At 49.1% G+C, this 16,046-nt stretch overlaps 1 protein-coding gene across 1 annotated transcript in view; it reads left to right on the forward strand.

Annotated features, from left to right (window-relative positions):
- Positions 1 to 16,046, forward strand: part of LOC137418128 (uncharacterized) — a 103,528-nt gene that overhangs the window by 57,142 nt on the left and 30,340 nt on the right. Inside the window, exons 8-9 of the mRNA XM_078775341.1 lie at positions 13,872 to 13,922; positions 15,757 to 15,893. Coding sequence (XP_078631467.1) covers positions 13,872 to 13,922; positions 15,757 to 15,893 — 188 coding nt within the window. The remainder of the gene's footprint in view (positions 1 to 13,871; positions 13,923 to 15,756; positions 15,894 to 16,046) is intronic.

Consider the following 16,046-nt stretch of genomic DNA (forward strand, 5'->3'; position numbering starts at 1 on the left):
TTATCTAATGTGCAATCAAAACCTAATCAAAAGCGTTTAAATAACACAGAAATGTTTTTACACGTTGGCGAGGGTGAGGTTTTTGTTTAATTGTGAGTTTAAGGCCTTGGAGAAAACATTGCACAGCTTATAATCTCTGGTTTACATGGGGATGGGACCGTGAATATAGATGCGTTTGGAGTGCTTGAATTAGCTCAAGAGGAGGCAGGAGAGGACAGGAATCGGGCAGTTCATAGATGTGAATTGAGAATCTTCGAGGATGGATGCAATCCTCTGGAGATGGATGACTATCAAATTTGTCGGTAAAGAAATCATATATAACTATCTTAAGTGAGAATCATCTGTGCTGGTCGATGGAATCAGACAATTATCGTCAGGCTGTTTCAGACTACCAGCTGCTGATGGAGGAACATCATCCACGTCATTATGTATTTTATCCAAGTCTCCAACTATGATTGTCAATATTGCAACAATTTCTTCTCCCAGTTCAGTATTCCCATGTGAGCTGCTTTTTCTTATTTGTGCCCGCATCACTTGTCCTGTTTTGGATTATTCCTTGGTTAACCTGCATTACATCGAATGAATCCATTCGTTGCTTGGATGAAAATTTGGCCCCTCTTTTTCTTTGCCGACATGACGCCACCAGTTGTAACACACGAACTAAAACGTGTCATATGACGAGGCCAAAGCGGTGTCATTGAGGTTAATTGGTTTGATAACCTCCTATATGGTGCACTGAACACCAAATTAATGATTAAAGGAATGAATCATAACTTAGACGTGCATAACTAAATGGCTGTTTTGCTGTTTATACGTGCACAGCTAAACATAATCTCCCTTCGTAAATATCTGTTTAAACGGGTAATTATCTGTGCACGTACAAATATGGTTTTGTCAGCGTTTAAGGGTTAAGTGTGTGTTAACAAGTGTTACGGTCTGTGACCTTTTTCTTCTTCCTTCCCCCCCCTCCAACCCCCCTGTGAGTTAGACCAAGTGGTTTGGTCCATGTGTATAAAGCCTATGATTGGCTGTGGGGCAGGGGAGAGGCCAGGAAGGTGATTCAGAGGAGAGAGTGGTGGAGTGCCTTTTCGGGTGTTGTAGAGTTTCCAGCTGCAATCTCTCCACCTGAAGGGTGACTTTGATCGAACTCTTGCTGCCATACCTCTACTGCCTTGGGGCCTACACGTGGACTTGCATACTCCTACCCTCTCGTGCTGGGCCTGCACGGGGGCCTACCACTGGGCCTGCCCTGGGGCTTACTGCTGCGCCTGCCTTGGGAGTTGGGGCCTACTCTTGGACCTGCCTACTCTTGGACCTGCCTACTCTTGGACCTGCCTACTCTTGGACCTGCCAACTCTTGGACCTGCCAACTCTTGGACCTGCCTACTCTTGGACCTGCCTACTCTTGGACCGGCCTACTCTTGGACCGGCCGACTCTTGGACCGGCCTACTCTTGGACCGGCCTACTCTTGGACCGGCCTACTCTTGGACCTGCCTACTCTTGGACCTGCCTACTCTTGGACCTGCCTACTCTTGGACCTGCCTACTCTTGGACCTGCCTACTCTTGGACCTGCCTACTCTTGGACCTGCCTACTCTTGGACCTGCCTACTCTTGGACCTGCCTACTCTTGGACCTGCCTACTCTTGGACCTGCCTACTCTTGGACCTGCCTACTCTTGGACCGGCCTACTCTTGGACTGGCCTACTCTGGTTTTTAACTCTCTTCTCCCTTCTTTGTTTGATGTGTAGGAAGAGATTTTTCGTGTGATAATCCATAAATAAAGAGTGTGATTGAAGGCTTGGCTTGGTGTGCTTCAGGCCGGAACAAATTGGGGGCTTGTCCGGGAGCTGGATTATATGATACCTGTCTTGGATATTTTTATTTTTTTTTGCATTTGTAAGTTTTCTCATTGGCAGATAATTTGACTTTTGTTTACGGTGCTGGTACTTCTATATTACTGCAGTCGTACACCATGGCTGAGGAGATGGATTTTGAAGTGAAATAATTTTTGGAGAAGAAGCGGCTATCAGTGCAAGATGTAGAACTATTACGTAAGGTCGAGTTACGAGCTGTAGCTGATCATCTTGGGGTTAGTGGGACATCTAGTATGAAAAAGGTGGAGATTGTTTCGGCTATTGTCAGTCACATGGGTTTAGAACTGTGGGTAAAATGGAGGAGTGAAGCCTTGGAATTAGCCCGGATAGAATCATAAGAAAGACAGCTCAGACTAAAGTTAGAAGACAAAGAATGGCAAAGAGAGTTTGAAAGAGAAAAGGAAGAAAAGCAAAAGGAAAAGGAAGAAAAGCAAAGAGAGTTTGAAAGGGAAAAAGAAGAACGGCAACGAGAGTTTGAGTTAAGAAAATTAGGAATCCAGGTGGGACAAGCCCAACCGGTTTCCATCGATTCAGGTGGGGGTCAAAATGAACTCCCCCGTTCCTTTGATGTGGCTCGGAACATTAGGCTTGTTCCCACGTTTAACGAGGAGGAGGTGGAAACGTTTTTCTGTCTTTCGAAAAGATAGCAAAACGTCTTCAGTGGCCCATACAAATACTGGATCCTGCTACTACAAAGTGGGTTCATAGAGAGAGCCCAGGAAGTGTATTCAGCTCTGTCGGAGGATCAGTCAGAGAATTATGAGGCTGTTAAAAGGGCTGTGTTGTCCGCCTATGAGCAAGTTCCGGAAGCATTCCGGCAGAAGTTCCGAACCTTAAAACGACAGGCTGGGCAGACATTTGTTGAATTTGCGAGGGAGAAGGAAATGAGTTTTGATTGGTGGTATCGTTCTCTGCAAGTGGATAGGACCTATGGTAATCTAAGGGAGGTTATCTTGATGGAAGAGTTTAGGAACAGTATCCCCTTGGACATTAGGACACAGCTTACGGATCATAAGGTTGGTGAATTGAAAAAAGCTGCTGTTGGTGCAGATGATTATAAACTTACCCATAAGCGAGGCCTTGGTTTTCCTCATTACGGTACTACCTGGGATAGCAAGAAGGGGGTTAGTGAGGACCGGTCAGAGGCGGAGTGGACAGACCATAGGGGTCCATTGGTGCGGCCATCTCTAGGTAGACAGTTTGAGTGGTCGAGTCAGGCATCTCGCCGGGGACCAGCCCCCACTTGTTATTACTGTAAACAGAGGGGACATCTGAAGTCAAATTGTTCGAAATTGCAAAGGGAGGAGAAGCAGGGAGACTCCATTAGACCTATTGCATTGGTTCGAACCAAAGTGGACAGCCACAGGGATCGTGCCCTTTCAGTTGAGGCTGAGGATACTGTGGACCTTACGAGCCCCGTACAGGACCGTTATAAACCCTTTGTGTCAAAGGGCCAAGTGTCTTGGGACGGGAAAGTCAAGTCCGTAGTTATTCTGAGGGATACTGGGGCCGCCCAGTCTTTGATGTTGTCTAATATTTTACCATTGACTTCGAGTAGTTCGGGGAAAGCGAGTGCCTTAATCCAGGGCATTGCAGGTCGTTATGTCCCAGTCCCCTTACATAGGGTGAACTTGAAGTCTGATTTGGTCACAGGACCCGTGATGGTAGGAATAGTCCCCACTCTCCCCATAGAGAGTATTAGTTTCGTATTGGGAAATGATTTGGCTGGCGATAGGGTTTGTGTTTCCCCAGTCGTGAAAGAGAGATTCCTCGAAGAGACTGAGGACCCTTACCTTCGGGACTACGGATGTACTTTCCGGGAAAGACTTACCACCGCCTGCAATGTTGCCAAGGAACCTGTGAAAGTATCTCAGCGAGTAATGGAGGCCCGTTTAGACCTGAATGCAACAGCTCATAATTTTAGGCCTGGATACAACGTGCTAGTTTTACTACATCTGCCTGGGGAGCCCCTATTTGCGAAGTTTAACGGTCCCTACTTGGTCGAAAAAAAAGCTGAATGAGGTGAACTACATGTTACGGACCCATGACAGATGGAAACCCCGCCGGGTGTGCCATGTTAATATGCTTAAAGGGTACTATGAGCGTGAGGCTGACCTCGGCCGGCCAATTGGTAGGTCATATAAAGCATCAAGATATTGACTCTAGCGAATTAGACAGCGTTACTCTACAAGACCCTGAGAGGGAACCGATGGGGGCTTTTAATCCCACCGTCCCTCTTGAAAATTGTACATATTTCGGGTCGAGATAATGTCATTGCAGATGCTCTATCTCGAGCTTAAGAGATTTTTCATGCCCCTGCATGTTAGCTGTGATGCTGTAAATGTCACAGTGAGAGGTGGCTGTTTGTTATTGCACTGTTTATGCTGTGTTAAGACTAACCTGCCTTTGTAAAAGAAAACTTTTCTTGGGGTAAAGTGTTCTTCTTTAAGGGGTGGAGGTGTTATGGTCTGTGACCTTTTTCTTCTTCCTTCTCCCCCCCCCCCCCCCCTGTGAGTACGACCAAGTGGTTTGGTCCATGTGTATAAAGCCTATGATTGGCTGTGGGGCAGGGGAGGGGCCAGGAAGGTGATTCAGAGGAGAGAGTGGCCATTTTGGAGGAGGGCTCGTGGCAGAGTGCGTTTTTGGGTGTTGTAGAGTTTCCAGCTGCAATCTCTCCACCTGAAGGGTGACTGATCGTACTCTTGCTGCCGTACCTCTACTCTCTTGGGGCCTACTCGTGGACTTGCCTACACCTACCCTCGTGCTGGGCCTGCACTGGGGCTTACTGCTGGGTCTGCCCTGGGGTCTACTGCTGGGCTTGCCTTGGGGCCTACTCATGGACTTGCCTTGGGGCCTACTCATGGACTTGCCTACTCATACCCTCTCGTACTGGGCCTGCCCTGTGGCTTACTGCTGGGTCTGTCTTGGGGCCTACTCTTGGACCTGCCTACTCTTGGACTGGCCTACTCTGGTTTTTAACTCTCTTCTCCCTTCTTTGTTTGATGTGTAGGAAGAGGTTTTTCGTGTGATAATCCATAAATAAAGACAGTGTGATTGAAGGCTTGGCTTGGTGTGCTTTAGGCCGTAACAACAAGGCCTCGCTAAACACCTTTTGTAAATTCTGCCCATATAAGGATATGGAAAGAGTGGCAAAATATCGTCAGATCTGCATACGTAATAAATCGATAGATACGAATTAATTTTATACGGTGTACACAACCCAAACATAAAACATGATCGATGTTAATCAATTCCCATCATCGATCACTTCATTCCAGATTACCCAGAGTGCCATAAATGTGGGAACCATAGCTCAGAACGAGATTGTACATATTCACAGATTGTCTTTTTCATGATCAATGGTTGGAGGGATGGATGAGTAGAAGGAGGGATGGATGAGTAGAAGGAGGGATGAATGAATGGAAGGAGGGATGGATCGGTTGAAGGAGGGACGGATCGGTGGAAGGAGGGATGGATCGGTGGAAGGAGGGATGGATAGGTGGAAGGAGGGATGGATAGGTGGAAGGAGGGATGGATGATTGGAAGGAGGGATGGATGAGTGGAAGGAGGGATGGATGAATGGAAGGAGGGATGGATGAATGGAAGGAGGGATGGATGAGTGGAAGGAGGGATGGATGAGTGGAAGGAGGGATGGATGAGTGGAAGGAGGGATGGATGAGTGGAAGGAGGGATGGATGAGTGGAAGGAGGGATGGATGAGTGGAAGGAGGGATGGATGAGTGGAAGGAGGGATGGATGAGTGGAAGGAGGGATGGATGAGTGGAAGGAGGGATGGATGAGTGGAAGGAGGGATGGATGAGTGGAAGTAGGGTGGTCATTCGTGTCTCCACCGTGTGGGCGACATCCACGCACAGGACGAATCGTGAGAGCAAAAACAAACTCGTTTTCAAACTGCTGTTTGTACATGAAAATATTGTTGCGGATATGAGATTGGCCTCCATCCATATCCGCTTGTAAATATTCCCCTATTTCCCCAATACTTCCCAACTATCCCCAATCCCCCATTCCCTAGTCCCATTGTCTGTAAACAACACTCTAGACCCGACCTTCCCCTATTTCCCCCATTAAATGTCGCATCCAGGTCCACCGCATCTCACGTAGACAACTATAGGACATCTTGCTAGTTATTCTTAGTCTATGTCAGTTAAGGACTCGTTTCCATTAATTCTGACTCTTCGTTGCACCAGAATGTGATTGTATGGCACCGTTAGAAAGTTTAGGACCTCCCAATACCTCCCCGCAGCTCTTCCTCATGGTACAACAACAACAACAACAACAACAACAGCGGCGGTGGCGCGGGGAGTGTGCGTCCTCACTCCGGCTTGGTTAGCCGCCATTGAACATGTGCTCTGACGGGGTTACCACGCAGGGGCTCGCTGTCAGCTCCTCGTCAAGGGCGGAGCCCGGTAACCCCCCGCACCCAATAGAAGCGGCGGACCGATTCCATCTGGGGCGGAGCCAACGAGCCGAGGGCGTGTCACTCCCCGCTGAGCATGCGCAGGAAGAGGGAGGTGACGTCAGATGCGCCCTCAGCTTGGAGAGAGAAGACGCCACCTCCGAGCGCTGCAATACCTCCCCGCATCTCTGGACCGGACCGCGTTTGATTCTGCCCCTGAGCCAAGGTGCACCTTGTGCTATCGACTGCCTGTCCTTCCCTGCCATCAATCCCCGTGTAAGTCAGTCTTGTTCCGTTTGTCTGTGGTCTGTCGGGGATAGATAAGACTGTGTCTAAGTGCCCATCTTTTCTGTGCTTTACCTCTTACCTTGTAATCTACCCCTTTTCTGCATCACCAATTATATCCTCCTCCGGAGGTCTTGAGAACTGTACCCCTTGTGTCGTTTCATTTATCCCAACCGTTGTGTCCTTTCCATCATTGATTTATCGTAGCGCGATTCGGCCAACGTTCGAGTGGAATCGGGTGAGTTGGGCGGGATCGGGTTCTAATCGGGGAGTAACTGTTCGGACGCGGTAATACACCACCGCTCGGTCATTATAACATCCGTCCGCGATCCGCAACAATTGGTGTCGAGGAGTGAGATCGGACCCGAAGCGCGCTTCACGCGCTCGAAATTATTAACGGCGAAATTTGATTTTGTTTTACAAAAATAAAAACCCGAATTTTGAAAGTCGCGCTATGGCAGATCAAGACGGCTGGGTTCCGGTAGAGGAGAGTGAGGCAGGGTCGATCCAGGACCAAATTGAGGGACATGAGGAGAGCGAAGCAGTGAGGGTGGCAGGGTCGCAAAATGGCGTCCTCGCGCACGAGGTTACGGGCGCGCAAAATGGCGCCTCGCACATGGCCACGGCGACCGCGCCCGCGACCGTAGTAGCGCCGCTGGTAGATTTGGACCTTTTTTTAATACAAATGAAGGCCCTTATGGCCCAGAATAGCGAGAAAATGAGGGAGGACATGGGGGCCAATAGCCAATGGTTAGAACAAAGGATGGGGTCCAATAGCGAGAAATTGAGGGAGGACATTGGGTCCAATAGCGAGAAATTGAGGGAGGACATGGGGTCCAATAGCGAGAAATTGAGGGAGGACATGGGGTCCAATAGCGAGAAATTGAGGGAGGACATGGGGTCCAATAGCGAGAAATTGAGGGAGGACATGGGGGCCCAGATCGGAGGGTTAGGGAGTAGAATAGAGGGATTAGACAATAGATTAGGGGAAATACAGGAGGGGTTAATGGGGGTAGAAAACAGAATGGCCGCTCAAGAGAATCAAATGGAAGGGATGCAAAAGGGGTTAGAGGGGTTAGAAAACAGTATGGAAGGCAAATTGAGGGACATGAGGGACCAAGCGGAAAGCGAAGTTTAAAAAATGGGGCAGCAGATAGAGGGGGTCAGAATGGGGGTAGAAACTAAATTGAATGCACACAGGGAGGAAATGGAGCAGATGAGGGTGGCATCTGGGCAGGAGATGCAAGTGATGGGAGAGGAGATCAGAAGAGGTGTGAGTGAGGAGGTCGGAGGAGTGCGCGAGGAGGTGAGGCACTGTAAGGAGCGCATGGAGAAGGAGGTGAGAAAGGGGACTGTAAAGTTACAAGGGGGCATAGAGGACCTGACGCAGGAGGTGGAACAGCTGACGGTGGGACAGACTGAGTTAGTGGAGCAGGTACAAAGGAACACTGCGGTACTAGGAGGGTTAAAAGCGACACAGAAAGAACTAAAAGACGACTTGATAGCGACGAAGAGGGAATGTCAGATGGTACGTGAGGGACTGACAACGAGGTTGGACGAGGTGACAGAGGTAATGGAGACGAAGGACCGGCAGGTGAGGACGCACATGGAAACGGTCAAGGTAGCCTTAGAGGACGAGCTTGAGGAGACGTACCGGGACATAAAAGAGGTGAAGCAGAAATTAGAAGAAGTGGAAGAAGGGGTGAGCGAAATTAAGAAGCGACGGAGAGGGGATAAGAAAGAGATAAAAGAGGAGGTAAAATAATTGGTCCAAAGTCTGTGTTCGGATCGTGATGATGTGCTCATTAACCGGATGAGGGATTCGCAGGTGATGGAGGAGAAGCGAAGAGGAAGAGGACCCGGTGTAAGTGGTGACCAATATGGTCGTGCGTATGATGCGCCAGGTGATTTAATGAGCTTGGGGGTCGAGATGGACCCGGGTGTTCGTGAGAGGCCGTTGGTGAAGTGTGCGACAGGTCTGGTGTGCGAAAAAGGAGGTGTGCGAGAAAGTCCGACTCTGGGGTGTGTGAGGAAAAAGTGCGTGCCAAGGAGTGAGGGTGCTGTCGAGAGTGAGTCGGTCGTAGCGCGTGTGCGAGGGAGCACATGGAAGCGCGTAGTGAGTAGTGTTACGGAGGGTGTAAAGGGAGAATGCACTCCTGTGGTGAGTGTTACAGAGGATGTAACGGGAGAGGGTGTGCGAGAAAGATGTGTGACGGACAGGTGCATGGGGAAAGAGTGCGCTGTCAAAAGTAAGGAAGAGTGTACACCTGTGGTGAGTGTTACAGAGGGTGTAACGGGAGAGTGTCCGCGAGAAAGGTGTGTAACGGACGGGTGCATGAGGAAAGAGTGCGCTGTCGAGAGTAAGGGTGAGTGTGCTGTCAAGAGTGGAGGTGAGAGTATTAAGAGTGACACGGAGCGTGAGTTGGTTGTGACAGGTGAGAAAGGATGCACACCTGGAATGGTAGAGCATGTGTGGGAATGCACGCTGGAATTGGTCATGAGGCACGTGGTTGGGTGTGCGAGTGAGGGCACACCTGTGATTGTCACAGAGGAGGTGACCGAGGAGGGGGCGCGAAGAGGTGTGTTGGTGAGGTGTGCGACCAACGAATGTGTGCCAAAGTGTTCGGTGGTCAGGTGTGTGACCAAGTCTGTGAGTGGAATGAGTGTACCTGGGTGTGTAAGGAAAGGTACGAGGAGCATGGGAACGGCTGGAGGTATGAGCAAGCAAGGGGTAGCGTATGCATGTAAGCATGCAGGTGAAGCATCGACGGTAACCGGGTTAGCGGTTAGAGCGACTTATAGCCGAATCGGGCCCTCGGTGCGTGCCGGGCTTTGCGTGCCGCGAGAACCAGCGGGGATTCGAGCCACGGCGGGTTCGAAAGGACCGCCGTACGCGATCCACGCTGGGCCTCGCTTTGAACGGCCGCGTCCGTGCTCCACTAGGCGGAGCGGGCAGCCCGATAGGAAGGGTCGTCATGGCGACCACTTTTTGTTGTGACGTGCCGGCAGGTCGAGATCGGGACATTGGATGGCTCCGTGCCGAGATGGTGCGTGGGATCTCGGCCCGGGTAAACCTCCTTCCCTGCCCCGAATGCGGGACGTATCCAGCCGCTGGCCCAAAACAACCCGCATTCATGGCTTGGCTGTACGGAGTCGAGCTTTAGAAGTAAATTGGCGCACCGAGAGGCATTAGGAAGTAGACTGTAATGACGAGGATAGTGTTTTGGACCCAAAATTAGAAAAAAAGAAAAATTTGATGATTGGCAAAGGATTGGCAGTAATGATTGGCAGATGATGGGCAGTGATTGGCAAATTTTTGATTTGTTGAAATTTGATGTGCAAAATTGGTAGTGGGAGATGCCCGATGTGGTGGGATGGCAACTCTGTCATCCCTCACAAAAGTGGGGCAAATGCGCTATAGTTTATGGGGTGTATGGCAGTGAAAACTAGCCCGGGTGGGTTAGGTTATATTGATAGGGATCTAGCGAAGATGACATTAGGTAACGTTAAGATTAGTTAGTGACAAGGATACCTGTAGTGGGGACGCAGGTAGATTAGTGTGGATGATAATGACGAGGGAGCGCAATAGTTTAAAGGGACGACTGGGAAGCGCAAGTTTCAGAGGGGAGTAGTTAGCTGAGATGATGCCGTGTGTGTGAGGATTGAACAGGTGTGATTGCACAGGTGTGCAACTGAACAGGTGTATGGAGCAGTGTATGAGTAGTGAGTGTTGTGGATCAGCGCGAATGCGCTTGGGGAGAGAAGGGTGCAGGTGGCACCAGGTGTGAGAGCACAGGTGTGCAAGTAAAGGTGGTGTGGAGAGAGTTGGAGTAAGTGGTACGGAGTGGTGTGCATGGTGCGAAGGTGTGGATGGGGAAAGAGTGGACCCCTTTTCACGAGTACCCGGGGAGGGTAGTTTAAAGAATAGTTAGAAGGTATAGGTAAATTGTGGTTGGATATTGGCATTTGTGGTGCGGTTGCAGAATGGTATTGTGGATGGGTGCATTAGTGTTGTGGAAATGGCTGGGCGTGTAGCCTGTTAGTGTGTGTAGTTGGTTTGGGCACTCCACCACTGTGAGGATGTCGGCCAGGTGAGGCCGCAGGTGGGCTCTGGGAGCCGGTAGTTGTGGATGGGGCCCGAGGATCCGGAGGACGGACCCGGGTAGCCCAGTGCCAGAGGGCACCAAGGGGTGACAGAGCCAGGAGAGGGCCTTCCCCAGTTAGTTAGGTTAGGGTGAGGAGCTAGGTAAGCTCGGGTGGCAACTGCAGTGGTGGAGGTGTGCAGGTGGGTAGACCTGCTGGGAGAGCAACACGTCACAGCCCAGAAATTGTGCGAGGGCACCGGGAGATGAATCGGGGGCGTGAGACCCCAAATTGAGAAGCACCACAGTTTGGTCAATGGAAATTGGTTTTTAGAACCCATAGTGTAAGTTGGCCAATGGATTGGCAGGGAAAGACCCCGGGTAATGTAAAGTTGTTAAAGTCATTTAGGAAATAGTTAGGATTGATGAACCTGTCGCACCATACGCAGCCACTTACCTGAGGGGATGATGATGACTCCACACCTGTCTTTTCTTTGTTCTGTGTTGCAGGAAATGAGAATTGCTGTTGGATTTGTGAGACGCATCACGACGTGGATAAGACATTGGGGTGATTCCATCTCTCCCTCCTTAGGAGGGACTGATGATGAATTGGTGATGGCAAATTTTGATGTTGAGTTGGAGATGGCAAATTTTGATGAGAGTTGGAAATGGCAAATTTGATTGGTTAGGAGGGAGAGAAGACGAATTTGGTTTATGGGAGGAACGGGGAAGACAGTAGGGACGTTTGTTGATGTGTAAAGTAGATGTTTATGGGTAGTGTTGTGTTTTGTGGATACAGTAAGGGGTAAGGGAGGGGCAATGTAGGTTACCTGGTGGGGGGGGGGGGGGGTGGGGGCGTACGGTAGGAACGTACCTGTCTCACCTGGTTCCCATGTGCCCCCAGTGTGCATTACCTTGCATTGCGTGCACTTTTGCGCCCTTACCACCTTACTCACTTGTCTTATTTTGTCTCCCACCTCCGAGGATCTGGCTTTGGGGCAGAGAGAGAGGAGAGAGAGGTGCTGGCTCTGCAGTTGTGGGCCTGTACTTTCGCTGCTTGTTGCCTGGATCGATACACCATATGGACCGCAATTTTTGTGGCCGCCCACCATGGACCGCAGTTCTTTTGCGGGCAAGCACCACCCGTTGATGGACCTTTGGGTCAACGTGGCACCTATGCCATACAGGTGAACCACTTATAGTTGGCCCCCCTGACAGCCACAATTTAGAAATGGACGCGGTTGGCGCCTTTCTTTATTTTTAAAGAAGCCAGAAGGCCAAGTGCTTCAAGAAGGCAAGACCAGCGGCAGAACATCGGCCGGCTGCGCCACCACCGGTGACTATGAACACTTTATTGGTGCACCGGATGGTGCTGACTGTATGTATGGGGTGGTGCTTTTGGTGCTTGGATGGGGTGCTCTGCATATTATTAAAGGCCGTAGGGCCACAGGGCACTCGTGGGTTGGTGTATCGATGCTGGCATGCGTGCTCTCTCTATGCATAACATCTGCATGTGTTCCTCAAAGAACAGGGCCTGGGTCGTAGTGTAAATATCAGTCTTGTGTAAATAATGCTCCCTACCGGCTGTATGTTTAGTTTGAGGATTCTTTCCGCGATTCGGTTATCCTGTGGGTGTGTTTCTGTGAGGAGAAGGGTGCAACGTCGCAGGGGGACATATTTACTCATTTGTGAACATCTGTAAAACTGTCGCACTCAGGGTTGAGTTAATAGTAGAGGGAACTACATCTGAGTGCCACACTAAAGTAAGTAAAAATTTATCGGGTCGGGACGCCCCGAGGTAGAGAAGGGTGCAATGTTGCGGATATGAGATTGGCCTCCATCCATATCCGCTTGTAAATATTCCCCTATTTCCCCAATACTTCCCAACTATCCCCAATCCCCCATTCCCTAGTCCCATTGTCTGTAAACAACACTCTGTAGACCCGACCTTCCCCTATTTCCCCCATTAAATGTCGCATCCAGGTCCACCGCATCTCACGTAGACAACTATAGGACATCTTGCTAGTTATTCTTAGTCTATGTCAGTTAAGGACTCGTTTCCATTAATTCTGACTCTTCGTTGCACCAGAATGTGATTGTATGGCAACGTTAGAAAGTTTAGGACCTCCCAATACCTCCCCGCAGCTCTTCCTCATGGTACAACAACAACAACAACAACAGCGGCGGCGGTGCGGGGAGTGTGCGTCCTCACTCCGGCTTGGCTAGCCGCCATTGAACATGTGCTCTGACGGGGTTACCACGCAGGGGCTCGCTGTCAGCTCCTCGTCAAGGGCGGAGCCCGGTAACCCCCCGCACCCAATAGAAGCGGCGGACCGATTCCATCTGGGGCGGAGCCAACGAGCCGAGGGCGTGTCACTCCCCGCTGAGCATGCGCAGGAAGAGGGAGGTGACGTCAGATGCGCCCTCAGCTTGGAGAGAGAAGACGCCACCTCCGAGCGCTGCAATACCTCCCCGCATCTCTGGACTGGACCGCGTTTGATTCTGCCCCTGAGCCAAGGTGCACCTTGTGCTATCGACTGCCTGTCCTTCCCTGCCATCAATCCCCGTGTAAGTCAGTCTTGTTCCGTTTGTCTGTGGTCTGTCGGGGATAGATAAGACTGTGTCTAAGTGCCCATCTTTTCTGTGCTTTACCTCTTACCTTGTAATCTACCCCTTTTCTGCATCACCAATTATATCCTCCTCCGGAGGTCTTGAGAACTGTACCCCTTGTGTCGTTTCATTTATCCCAGCCGTTGTGTCCTTTCCATCATTGATTTAGCGTAGCGCGATTCGGCCAACGTTCGAGTGGAATCGGGTGAGTTGGGCGGGATCGGGTTCTAATCGGGGAGTAACTGTTCGGACGCGGTAATACACCACCGCTCGGTCATTATAACATCCGTCCGCGATCCGCAACAATATTATTTTTTTCAGGCGTTTTATATATCACAATAACCAGTAAAACGTCCTCTTGCTAACCGTGCAATTTATTTCTAGAAACACTTTTCCTATCGTGACCTCTGAGTTTATGAATGAACTCGTGTAGCTCCGCCCGATTTCCGAATGTGGTGCGTAACCGGTCAAAACGGCGCCCGATTCTAGCCGAAAATATAGACCGGACAACTTCGGCAGCTTGCCCCGCCCATTAGACATGTGATTGACAGTGTGGGGGGTTGCGTGATGTGATATTCAGCCCCCCCCTGAATGCATTGCAGGTCACGCAAAGTTTCTTCGACGAATACTTTTGAAGTTACAGGCGATCTGCGGTGAGTCACCATTGTCATTGCGTATTTTTGTAGATATAAAATTTGCGTGTCAATAATCTAAATCTAGGGTATTTAAAGTATATTGGGTCCAACGGGAATCTTATTTGAACGAAACATAATGTCTGGAAATGAGATTTAATCAACGCGTGTTGGTAATATTTCCGACACCACCACAACATGGCGCAGACCGTTATCGTCCGGTATTCCTATGGTTACATGTGTGTACACACGGTACGATGTGCTTGCCTTCACGTGCTTGCCTTGTTTTACGATTCGTATTACGTGTCTTAGTTCACAAAAGCAATGTTTCATATAAGTAATTACTCTGTGTGTTATATCATAAGCAATAAGTAAGTTACGACGTATATTAAACTGTTGTATAAATTATTGTTGCAGTTTGTTGTATCCACGATGATATGTCACGATGATACGATGACTATTTAGGATTTCATATGTACAAATGCTTACACTAGCAACTAGGAACATTGTGTGCAAATTTTAGCTCAATAGGATGAGTAATAAAGAAAACTTGTCTAATTTACTCCAAGTTTCCCTTAATTTTCGGCCATTTTGCAGCCTAATTGCCATAGGCAATGGCCACTGAGCTACTTCACCATTTGTATGGGAAAGTGAAAAGATTTTAAAATCCATAACTTTGGAACGCTTTGTCCAATGAAGCCCATTCAAAGACCATTTTAATCCATATTTCAATAGCTATCATTTGCCACCATTTTTGCAATGATACCCCTATGTTACAAAGTTTCACTGAAAACCCTAGTGGAAGGAGGGATGGATGAGTGGAAGGAGGGATGGATGAGGGGAGGGATGGATGAGTGGAAGGAGGGATGGATGAGTGGGAGGAGGGATGGATGAATGGAAGGAGGGATGGATGAGTGGAGGGAGGGATGGACAAGGGGAAGGAAGGAGGAGTGGATAATCCCTCAGGAGGGATGGATGAGTGGAAGGAGGGATGGGTAAGTGGAGGAATGGATGGACAAGGGGAAGGAAGTAAGGAGGAGTGGATAATCCCTAAGGAGGGATGGATGATATCTCCAAAGCATCATTTCGTTGGCTGCTGAATCTAATGCAAGATCACCTGGATCAACCGATGACGAGGAACAATGCGCTGAATCCCCTCCAACAATTGTCTACTGTGCGATTATATGCAAGTGCATCATTTCAATTGGATGTTGGAGAAATGGGCGGGGTTTCACAGGCTGTTCAGACGCGCAAAGCAAAACAGATGTTAATCTACCTTTGTAAATTGCTATTTAAACAGGTAATTAGCTCTGCAAGTACAATACGGTATTCGGCACATAAATTCGGCCTGGTGGAGGTATGCACTCTACCAAGTGCGGTTCTGGTTATATGTATGAATATATATTTAAAACCCCAAGTTGAACCCACGTTGACGCGGGGTCGGCATGAAGAGGTTTTTGCCCCAAGTATTTCTCAAACCGGATACCCACGCGTGTTGTTCAACCGGAGCTAATTTAGGTAGAAGTATTCAATTTGTACAGAGTGCCGGTAATAACTTGCCTACTCTTTGTGAATGAAACTCAGAACACAAGTCTGGATGCAGGGATCAAAGTTTGTTCGAAAAGGTTCTGTTGTAACCATATTGAGCATGTGTTGGCTGCATCACTTATTGGGAATGCGGCTGTGCCGCTGATGCAGTGCCCCCGAATAATTTTGAGAGGGTGCCACATTAGGGTTGGTGCGTCTCGCTCCTGCTGGTTTAGCACTGGATCACTGTAATTTGTGATCATATTAGTGGTGGTGCTGATCATATTGAGCAATCCTATAGTATGGTTGTTGTGTTTGGCTCGTGCAGGACTGACGAAGGAATACCAACGTTTGTGATCATAATAATAGTGGTGGTGATCATATTCATCCTAGGACTCTTCCTCCTGTGTTGCTACTGCTGCGCTTGTTGCTGCTTTCGTGGAAGGAATAACAACTACCAAAGAGGTAAACACCACTTTGATGCACCTCTTCATTCATCCCAACAAGGTATTGATTTGTTCAGGATGCAGGAATTTGCAGGAATTTTGAAGGAATTTGCAATGCAAGAATTTGTAATTTGTTCAGGATGTCGGCGTTGTCTTGCCTACTTTTCATGAA

The sequence above is a fragment of the Myxine glutinosa genome, chromosome 4 (assembly GCF_964187855.1).
Source record: "Myxine glutinosa chromosome 4, kmMyxGlut1.1, whole genome shotgun sequence".
Classification (NCBI taxonomy): Eukaryota; Metazoa; Chordata; class Myxini; order Myxiniformes; family Myxinidae; genus Myxine; species Myxine glutinosa.